Source organism: Gouania willdenowi, chromosome 11, assembly GCF_900634775.1.
Source record: "Gouania willdenowi chromosome 11, fGouWil2.1, whole genome shotgun sequence".
NCBI classification, from domain to species: domain Eukaryota; kingdom Metazoa; phylum Chordata; class Actinopteri; order Blenniiformes; family Gobiesocidae; genus Gouania; species Gouania willdenowi.
Window position 1 is genome coordinate 10,971,850 of NC_041054.1, and position 10,513 is coordinate 10,982,362.

General features: G+C 37.8%; 1 protein-coding gene across 1 annotated transcript; it reads left to right on the top strand.

The window, feature by feature from the left end:
- Positions 1-1,167: 1,167 nt before the first annotated feature.
- Positions 1,168-10,144, top strand: gmpr (guanosine monophosphate reductase). The gene is made up of 9 exons (XM_028461970.1): positions 1,168-1,537; positions 4,182-4,301; positions 5,605-5,688; positions 5,781-5,954; positions 6,041-6,122; positions 7,244-7,350; positions 8,331-8,373; positions 8,440-8,599; positions 9,556-10,144. The coding sequence occupies exons 1-9, from the start codon at positions 1,451-1,453 to the stop codon at positions 9,734-9,736; spliced, it is 1,038 nt and encodes a 345-aa protein (XP_028317771.1). The 5' UTR covers positions 1,168-1,450; the 3' UTR covers positions 9,737-10,144.
- Positions 10,145-10,513: the final 369 nt, after the last annotated feature.

Below are 10,513 nucleotides of genomic sequence, written 5' to 3' on the forward strand. Positions count from 1 at the left end.
TTGAGCTCACTTTCCTCACATTTAGCTAATTTTTTCTTTTATTTCAGACAGGAATTAATGTAAGACAGCATGTTTTATATCATTGTTAAATGAAAAATAAATCTAAATGTAAATGTTAAATCCAAATGCAAATGTTAAATCAAAATGTCAATGTTAAATCTTAATATTAAATGTAAATCTAAATGTTTAATTTATATCTAAATCTAAATGTAAAATCTAAACCTAAATGTTAACTTGGCTGCTAAGTATAAAGCTAAATGTTTAGTTATTCAAAGTGGACAGGTCAGCCCCTGTCAATCACAAGGCCCCGCCCACACCACCGACTTCAGCTCATTGAGTGAAGAGAGGGGAAGAGTGAGACATTGCGGAATCGCTCCAAACTGACAAACTTAATAGGCGTCAGGCGCTGACCTGCCCACTTTGTATAACTAAACATTTAGCTTTACACTTGTCGACCGATTTAACATTTAGATTTAATATTTAGATTTACATTTGACATTTATATTTAACTTTTACATTATATTTAACATGTATATTTCTTTTTCATGTTTACACATTTTTAACAATTTATTTAGAACATGCTGTTTTACACGAATGTGACTCAAATGAAAGAGAAGTGAGCAAAATGTTCAAATAATGTTGGCTATTAAACAGTGACGCTGTTTTTACATTTGGCACTCCATACAAATGCTTCCAATCATTGAACATGTATGTCTTTAGACTGTGGAAAAAGCAGGCATTGATTAGTGAGAACATGCAACCCTCCCAAATTTTCTCTTTAGTTTTCAGATTTTCTTTTCAATTAAAAGAAGTGGCGTAATTGAACCTCTCTTTAAATGTTACTTTCTACTTCAGCTTTTGATTAAAAGTTTTGTCGACTAAAATATTTAATTTTATGACACTGTCTCTTTTTGTCCGTACATGACAGACACAGCAATGCCCCAACTGGACAGCAGGTGTGCTCTTTAGCACTGCAGCAGACATTCCACTGCAGAGCCCTCCTGACTGTGTGTGTGTGTGTGTGTGTGTGTGTGTGTGTGTGTGTGTGTGTGTGTGTGTGTGTGTGTGTGTGTGTGTGTGTGTGTGTGTGTGTGTGTGTGTGTGTGTGTGTGTGTGTGTAAAGACAGCATGTGTGACAGCTCTGCAACTGCTGCTGCTGCCAGTCTGCAGGGGAAAAGGGAGGGGAAGGATTTGATTCTGGAGGAGAGCGAGGCTGGAGGAGGAGGAGGAGGAGGAGGAGGTGTGAGAATCCAGGCCCAAATAAAGTGATGGAGGCCAGAGCTGGGCTGGACCCCCCTTTGCTATAAATACACTGGCCGCCTGCAGGCTCGGGTTTGGTGGTTGGGTCTTGGGTGGAACGACCACCTCTGCTGCTGCTGCTGTTTCAGTTTTCCACAGGGGATTCTCCTCATCCTCATTCTCCTGTTTATCTGTTTTGTGGCCATCCAAGATGCCTCGTGTGGATGCAGATCTCAAGCTGGACTTCAAGGATGTCCTTTTCAGACCCAAGAGGAGCAGCCTGAAGAGCCGCTCAGAGGTCAGTGTTGAAGCCTCAGGGGGACTGTACTCACTTTCCTCTCCTATATATTCAGAATAAGAAGAAGCACCACGGTGTGAAAACATCAAACATACATAATGCATGTGTGGGAAGCTTTACTTTACTTCCCTCTTATTTTAAGTAAAGGCTAAAAACAAGAAATAAAAACACTCAGAGCAGCTTTAACAGTAGAGAATGTCTCACATTGTAACACTTTACCTTTACTGATTGGTAAAAGTGAGTCATCAGGTGTTCACACGTGCACAGTGACCTTCTAAAGGTGACAAAAACAAAGACAGCCTGCTAGGCCGAGAGCAGATACACAAAGTTATTTTAGAATATGGAAAGAAACATACAAAATACAGAGTTAGGATTAAAAATGAACAACTAAAATGAATAAACAGTGATCTATAGATACATTTAGCAAAATAGTCGTGTCTATCAGAGGCACAAAATTCCAGAAAACATTAGAAACTGTGGCAGTTCCCCAACCTTCAAAGCAATTCTCAAAAATTGGTTGAAAACAAAGCAGTCATACACCCATAGATAATATAGTACTTTTTTCTTGGGCTCTTTTAACTGATTGTTGTTTTTTTTTATTTATTGTAAATAGTATATGTAGTATCATGTTTTCTGTCATCAGTCAGTTTAATGTTTGTCTCATTGTGTGATGTTACTTAACTGTATGTTTAATGTTAATTCAATTCAATTCAATTCAACTTTATTTGTATAGCACAATTTACAACAAAGTCATCTCAATGTGCTTTTCAAAATCTAAAATTCCTAATAAAAAAAGAAAAATCCCAAAAAGACCCACATGAACAAGTATTTAGCGACAGTGGGAAGAAACAACTCCCTTTTAACAGGAAGAAATCTCCAGCAGAACCAGGTTCAGAGGTGGCAGCCTTCTGCTTTGACTGGTTGGGGTTAGTGGACAGAAGGACCAACAGAACAGGATAGAGAGATAGAACATCAGAGTGTAATAGACTAGTTGAGCCGTGAACCACAGATCAGGATCAGCTTTATTGACCAGGTACAGTTTAGAACAATACGAGGAATTTGACTTGGTAGTTGCAGTGAAAGAAGACACATCAACACACCGGAGCAGCCATTTGTGGCGCCCACAGATCAGGAACTGCATCATCAGCTTCACGACACCTGAAACAGAGCAGAGAGAGAAGAGCGAAGAAGGGAGAAGGCACTGACTGCAGAAAAACATGATACAGTATTATCAAGTCAGCCTGGCTTGGGCCTCACTCCCAGTGGCCTAGTCAGCACTTATTATAAAGGTAATGAATCTCTTCTCATTTATTGGTAAGCTAACAGCGACTCCAAGGTCTGTAAATGGGACCATTCACAGACGAGCCCATGTCCGCTCTAGTGGTTAGGTTATGTTATTATTCAGTCCTGTTTATGTAAATCATAACCAGCTACATCAGAATTTAAATCTTTTCCCGTTTATATGACATTTAACAGCAACTCCAAGGACTGTAAATGCAATCGTTTAAGTTCGAGTCCATGTCCGTTCTATCGGTTAAGTTAATGCTATTATACGGTATATGCTTCAGCATATAAGTAGGTTTTGAGTTTAGCTTTAAAGGTGGAGAGAGTAGCAGCCTCCCATACTGAGACTGGGAGTTGGTTCCAAAGGCGAGGAGCCTGGGAGCTGAACGTTCTGCCTCTTGTTCTACTTATGGACATGTTAGGAACTTCCAGAAGACCAGCAAACTGAGAGCGGAGTAATCGGCCTGGAAGATAGGGCCCTAATAGGTCTCTAAGATATACTGTGTTGTTATAAAACTTCTTAACCTTCTCTGTGTGTCACTGAATTTGAGACATACAATATTCTGACTCAGTGTGAAGGTAATAATGAGTCAACTGTGTAGTCGTACCTCGACAGTAGGAAGGTGAATTAGTGGGAGGTGGCGAGCAACATGAGATGCAGATTTCTCAGAAAACCTGTTCAAAAATAGGACTGTGTGTGTGTGTGTGTGTGTGTGTGTGTGTAAACTACATTCCAGGCATCCCACAGATATCACGGTGCTACAAATCCAACCCCAGCTCCCAGTAGATGCGTGCGTGAACCACAGTGTCTATAAACACTAAGTCCTGACTCAGCATTTTTGCACAGGACCAAGTAGTACAACCCATATTGATTTGCTGCAGTGAGTTTGTGCCTCACTGCCTCCAGTTACTGCATACTAAATTTTGGAGCTCTTTTCAAAGACAAAAAAAAAGAGAAAATAGGCATAATTAAACGTTCTGTTTCAGCTTTTGCCATTTTTATTTCCATTTTCACAATTTGTATTAATATGTCACTTTAAAGTGTAGTCTACTACAGTTAATTTTGTTGACTAAACTACATTTTAAAAAAACTAGACTGACATTTATAAATGATATTTTTTCTTAATTAAATGATTTGATCCTATCAGCACTTCGTCTAAAGCTACGCCCCCAAGTAGGTCAGCAGGGGTATATTGTAATATTGTAATATTGTATTTAATTTTTAATATTTGTTTATTATATTGTACACCCATATTGATTTGTTCCATAACCAGTTGATAGTGCAGCACTGTGAGAAGTGCACAATGTCTGAATGTGAGCTCCTTGCTCTGCTGTAACACGTGCTACTGCTCACCCTCAGGTGGACCTTCAGAGGACCTTTACATTCCGCAATTCCAAACACACGTACAATGGCATCCCCATCATCGCAGCCAACATGGACACCACAGGGACGTTTGAGATGGCACAGGTCCTCAGCAAAGTGAGTCTGAACAAGACAATGTGATTTATGACCTCATGAATGACTTGATTTTAATAATTTAGTCAATTTAACAATGTTTGTGAATGTCTAAGTTTATTCTAATGCAGTGTTTCTTAAATTCATTATTTATTGGTGAAAATGTAGCATATTTGGATGAAAAGTGGCCCAAAAAATAAAAACAAAGACAAAAACTGTAGTACAGTGTCAAAAAGAACTAAATAAATCTATCATCCAATTTGTTTTTCATCTCTTGGTTACCTTTTTAGGCTTCCTTATCCATGAAAATATACGTATTTATATTTTTGGTTTGAGTGTTTCTTAAATGGGCTACATGTCCCGAGGGGTACGCGGTGGTACTACAGGGGGTACTTGAAAGATAGAGTGGAAAATTAATAAATGAAGTGTCAGTCTTGAGCCCACTACGGGCATGAGATGATGAAAGTGATAAAAAAAAAATATATTCAGAAGCCACTAAATCAGCATTTTTCAACCTTGGGGTCGGCACCCCATATGGAGTCACCTAGTGTTTAACTGGGGTCACCTGAAATTTCTGAAAAATAAACACAATCTTAAACAACTGTATTTCAATACTTTCACTTTGTGAATCTAGTTCAACTAAAATTAAATTAAAAAAAAAATGAGTTTAAACATGATAAAAATATATATATATATATATTTGGAGTAGCCCAAAATTATTAATATCAAAATGGGGTCACGATCCAAAAACATGTTGGGAACCACTGCACTAAACACTGTTTCTTTCCACTTATTTACAAAATGAGATTCTCAATCATTCCATCATTATGTTTTATAGTAGTTTTTAAATAGTTTTCTAAGCAAAATGTTGTAGTCGGTAAAAGGGGGTACTTGAATTCAGAAATAAGAGAAAGCAGGTACTTGGGCCAAAAAGGTCTGTGAACCACTGATATAATGCATAATTGTGACCGTCACCATCCCTCACTAAAAAAGTGTTAGCTTAACTTTATTAGTGGGAAAGATACAAAAAGAAATGGGGGATAACACAGGTAAGGGAGTTAGGGAGGACAGTAAAATGGAGGACAAAAGAGAAGGTATTTGAGTCATGCTGTAGGTATAATGAGCTGCTACTATTGTGTAGAGGAGTGAAATCTGCTGTCTCACTGAAGAGACAAATGTTGAGAGAATATAAAGGGAAAACATTTCAAAGGTCAGATACTATACAGATAAGAGTGAACAGAGGGAAAAGGTGTGTGCTTACAATAGTGACAGAGCTATTTGTTGGAAGAAAACCAATCTCTTGAAACCTTTATATATTTTTTTTCAGCACACTCTCTTCACTGCTATTCACAAACACTACTCTGTTGAAGACTGGAAGAACTTTGCTGCAAGTCACCCAGAATGTTTAGAGGTAAGTGTGTAGTTGTTTCGCAGGCTCAATCTGATCCCCTATGTCTTTATCCGTGCCTCATGGTGCTTTTTGGGGTTTTTTTTCCCACCAAGCATTTAGCTGCAAGCTCTGGGAGCAGCAACGCAGATTTCGAGAAGCTCTGTTCCATTGTGGAAGCCGTTCCTGCCCTCAAATACATCTGCCTGGATGTTGCCAATGGCTATTCTGAGTATTTTGTGGAGTTCGTCAAGTCAGTGAGGGGAAAGTTTCCCCAACACACAATCATGGTAAGAGATAAACATGCCAACACTATGACAGACACTGGAGCGAGTGTGTTAATGTGGTGTGTGTATGTGTGTGTATGTGTCTGCAGGCTGGTAATGTGGTGACAGGAGAGATGGTGGAGGAACTCATTCTTTCTGGTGCTGACATCATTAAAGTGGGAATCGGGCCAGGTATAGTCAAACATAGAAGCAAAACATTGTAACACTTTATTTGAAGGGGTACACATAAGGCTGACATTATGCCAGGGGTGGACTGGCCATCTGGCATACCAGGAATCGTCCCGGTGGGCCGTTGACTCGAAGTAGGTCGGTTCGCTCCGCTATGTTTTTTTTTTTTTTTTTTTTGACGAGCGAGTGGAGGCAGACATGTTAGCATGTGGCCAAAAATGGTCCAAAAGTGGCAAGAAAAGAGTGAAAAGTGACTAAAATGAGCCAAAAGCTGTCAAGAGTGGCCAAAAAAATGGACAAATAAAGAGGAACCAGGTGGTATGTAAAGTCAAAGGGTAGCTTAAATGAGTAAAATGTGGCAAACAATAGTGAAAAAGGGCAACATTGTGGAACACAAAGAAGCAAAATGTAGGGAAATATGGAAACAAGTGGTATTTATTGGGCAAAAGTTAGGTTATTTGGATGAAAAGGGGCCAAAAAATTTAAAGAAAAGACAGAAATTGGATTCAAGTGTCAAAAGCACTTGCAAAAATTGAGAAAAAGTAGGAAGACAAGGGATATTTATTGACGAAAGGAAGCTAAAAAGGGCAAAATTGGGACAAAGGAAGTTGCAAAAGGGCCAAAGGAAAAAGGGGATAAAAAGTTTCCCCCTTTTAAGGTTTTGAGCATCACTGACTTCATAACGGCTTCTACGTGGTGTCACTGATAATGTAGTGGACTGGTCTGGATAGAAAATGCCAGGGCTGCATTTTAGTCCCAGTCCACCCCTGCATTATGCATTATGTCATTATTATGACATGACACCTGTCATTAGCATGAACAAGGTGTCATTAGCATGAACAAGGTATCATTGGAGGCTGTCGTTCGCTGTGTCATTTTCAAAATTATGTCAACCTTGGCAGCTATGTTGGCATTTTTTGGGCTCGGGTAACAAACAACACTTAACGACAGCCTTCATGACACCTTAAACATGCTAATGACAGGTGTCATGTCATAATGATGACAGCATAATGTCAGCCTTATACTGTGTACAAAACTTCAAATAAAGTGTTACCAAATAATAAATAATGCACAAATGAAATCTTTGAATTGTGGAGAAGTAAGAGATTGATCATCTGTTGCAGGATCAGTGTGTACGACAAGGATTAAGACCGGTGTGGGTTACCCTCAGCTCAGTGCTGTTATAGAGTGTGCAGACTCCGCCCACGGCCTCAAAGGACACATCATCTCTGTGAGCAGTTTGGTACACGTCAGAATCAGGGCTGGGGTCAATTACAATTACGTCTTCAATTATCCATGTTCAATTACAACTCAATTATGATTACGGTGACCGGCATTTTTTTCCAATCACAACTGAAATTACAATTATTATTTTCCCCTTAAAAGTAAATTACAATTACATTTTCAATTTCTAAAGTTTAGAATCACAGAGGCTTTTATAATTGTGTTAGCTTTCTGTTAGCATCTCTTATGATAACTGGTCAGTTTTGAGGAACCAAGTGGTACAGTATGTAAAGTTAAAGGCTAGCTTAAATGGGCAAACAATAGTGAAAAAGGGCAAAAATGCGCAACACAAAATGTAGGGAAAATGACAACAAGTGGTAATTATTGGGGAAAATGTAGCTTATTTGGATGAAAAGTGGCCCAAAAAATAAAAAAAGGACAAAAATTGTATTGAAGTGTCAAAAAGAACTTGCAAAAATGGACCAAAAATAGGGAAAAAATGTAATCTATCATCCAGTTTGTTTTTCATCTCTTGGTATTTGTTAGGCTTCCTTATCCATGAAAATATGGGTATTATTATTTTTGGTTTGAGCTGTTTTTCTGTCAATATACCCCTTGATTTAAATGTTTTTTAAAAAATGCTAAAATGATCCTAAAGAGAACTGACAGGTATTGGAAAAAGTTGATATGAAACATATTTTAATAATTATTAACTACATATGTGTAAGCCATAGAACTGGAACATGGTTCCACAGGTTAACGTTTAATTACAAAGTAAATGACATTTTATTTTTAAAAATGTCCAAGGCAATTACAATTTCAAAGTCAATTATCTGACCGCAATTGCAATTAAATTATGATTACAACAGCAACAGATTTTGTCAATCACAATTACAATTATTATTACGTCATAATTGTAATTAATTATTGACCCCAACCCTGGTCGGAATCACCTCATCGTGAGACTAATGTGTGTTCTCTGTGTAGGATGGAGGATGCAGTTGCCCTGGAGACGTAGCAAAGGCCTTTGGTGAGAAATCAAAGGCCGTTATTGATTGGTTTAAAGCCACAGGGAATAACCTGCTTCCATTTCCAGGTGCGGGCGCTGACTTTGTGATGATGGGAGGCATGCTGGCAGGTCACGACCAATGTACAGGAGAACTCATAGAGAAGAACGGGAAGAAATACAAGCTGTTCTACGGCATGAGCTCCGACACAGCCATGAAGAAATATGTGGGAGGAGTGGCTGAGTACAGGTGAGAGAGACCGACAGCGGCAATAACACTATTATTATAACACTAAATATCAGTGTCAGAAAAGTCGACGTGAATGGGTTTTTATTTTTAGGACCAGAAACATTAACCTGGAATCCATCCATATTATTAAACGTTTAATTCAACCTGTAGGTCTAAACACTTTCTTACAAAAAGTAAGGAAGTGTCTTATCACCAGGCTACAGAATCATGGACACAAAGATCAGAAAATATTTTGAACAAAAATCTATATCAAAGAGTACATTTTTCTATGCTATTTTTTTATTTTAACAAATACCTAAATAAAGTTAATATTCTTACTCTTGAAAAAAAAAAAAAGTATAAAAAAAACTAATGACATCAGTTAAAAAGCCTTAATTTAAAAAAAAACAAAAAAACTTTCTAGATTAGATTGAAATATATTTCACATTTGCTACAGAATATTTTAGGCACATTTTAAGTGATAGACTCAGTTAAAAGCCAGTAAAACTTAGATAAAATTTGAACAAATGATAAACAAAATATTTTTTCTTAATTACATTTATATACATTTAAAATGATGCAATGACAACATTAGATTTACATATTTTTAAATAAAGTTTCATGTACTATTATTAATAACATTCAGATGACATACACAGTGTATACCAATCAAAATACACAGAACGCAAGAAAAGAAAAAAAAATTCAGAACAAAACTACACAAAGTCAAAATGACTCCAAAAACACACAAAACAAAAACAAAACCCTTTGATCTTTAATGTATAATGATGATACTGTATCCCTTGGATTAGACAATCACATGTTTGTGCCCATCCATGTGATAAAGAACATCTCTGGCTTAATCAAACACCTAACATCAATAATTATATATTAATTGTGTTCAATTTTGCTGATCTAACCCTGAGGGGTCTTCTTCCATAAGTCCTTACCTTTGTACCTTTGCCTCTGGGCCCCAGGGCGTCTGAGGGGAGAACCGTGGAGGTGCCATACAGAGGAGACGTGGAGAACACCATCCGTGACGTGCTGGGAGGACTCCGCTCCACCTGCACCTACGTCGGAGCAGCCAAACTCAAGGAGTTGAGCAGGAGGACCACCTTCATTCGTGTCACGCAACAATCCAGCCACATGTTCACCTAGGACGAGACATTCTCACATGCATGTACCTCTGATCGGTTTCTCTCAGGTTTCTGCTTTTAACTAAAAGTTGTACTTTTTCTCCCACCTGATCGATGATTGTAGCATTTTTATCTCACAGTAAGTCTGTTTTTATCATCTGGAGGGTGACCACCAAACATCTGGAATTTCCTCTAATATTTAATCAGTCTAAAGGAACTGGAATGTGAATTTGTGTGATTTGACACAAAGTTACACTACATGTAAACCGTCTCTAGTCTGAGGCTAATCGTCAGATCACAAATGGAAAACAGAATCAGTGAAACTGTGATTTAAACTGAATGTGCACCTCAATATGCAAGATCCAGAGACTGTCCCTTTAACCTCAACATTGAGCTGCAATAAAATGCATGCAGAAGTTCAAACTGCTGATTGTTTGCTGGTGTCAGTCATTCTGTGCAGGAGTGAGAATCATATTTATTAAGCAGAAATGAACATTGAAGAAACAGGGCCACCTATAAAGAGGAGAGATTTTTGGGAGCCATCCATAAAGTCAGCAAAATGATAGTCCATTGTTCTATGAATCTGTTATAACCACATTTATTTATCTATCTGAATTACACCATAGTATATAGTCATCCAAAGATGTAAATCCATTTTTTTTTTTTTTTTTTTTAAATCAGAAATAAAAACGGGTTAAAAGTGACCAAAAATGATAGAAAAGTTGGTTAGATTTGTAAAACCACAGAAATTGGTTAAAAGTTGCACATAAGAGTGGCCAAAAATAGACAGAAAAAGGGT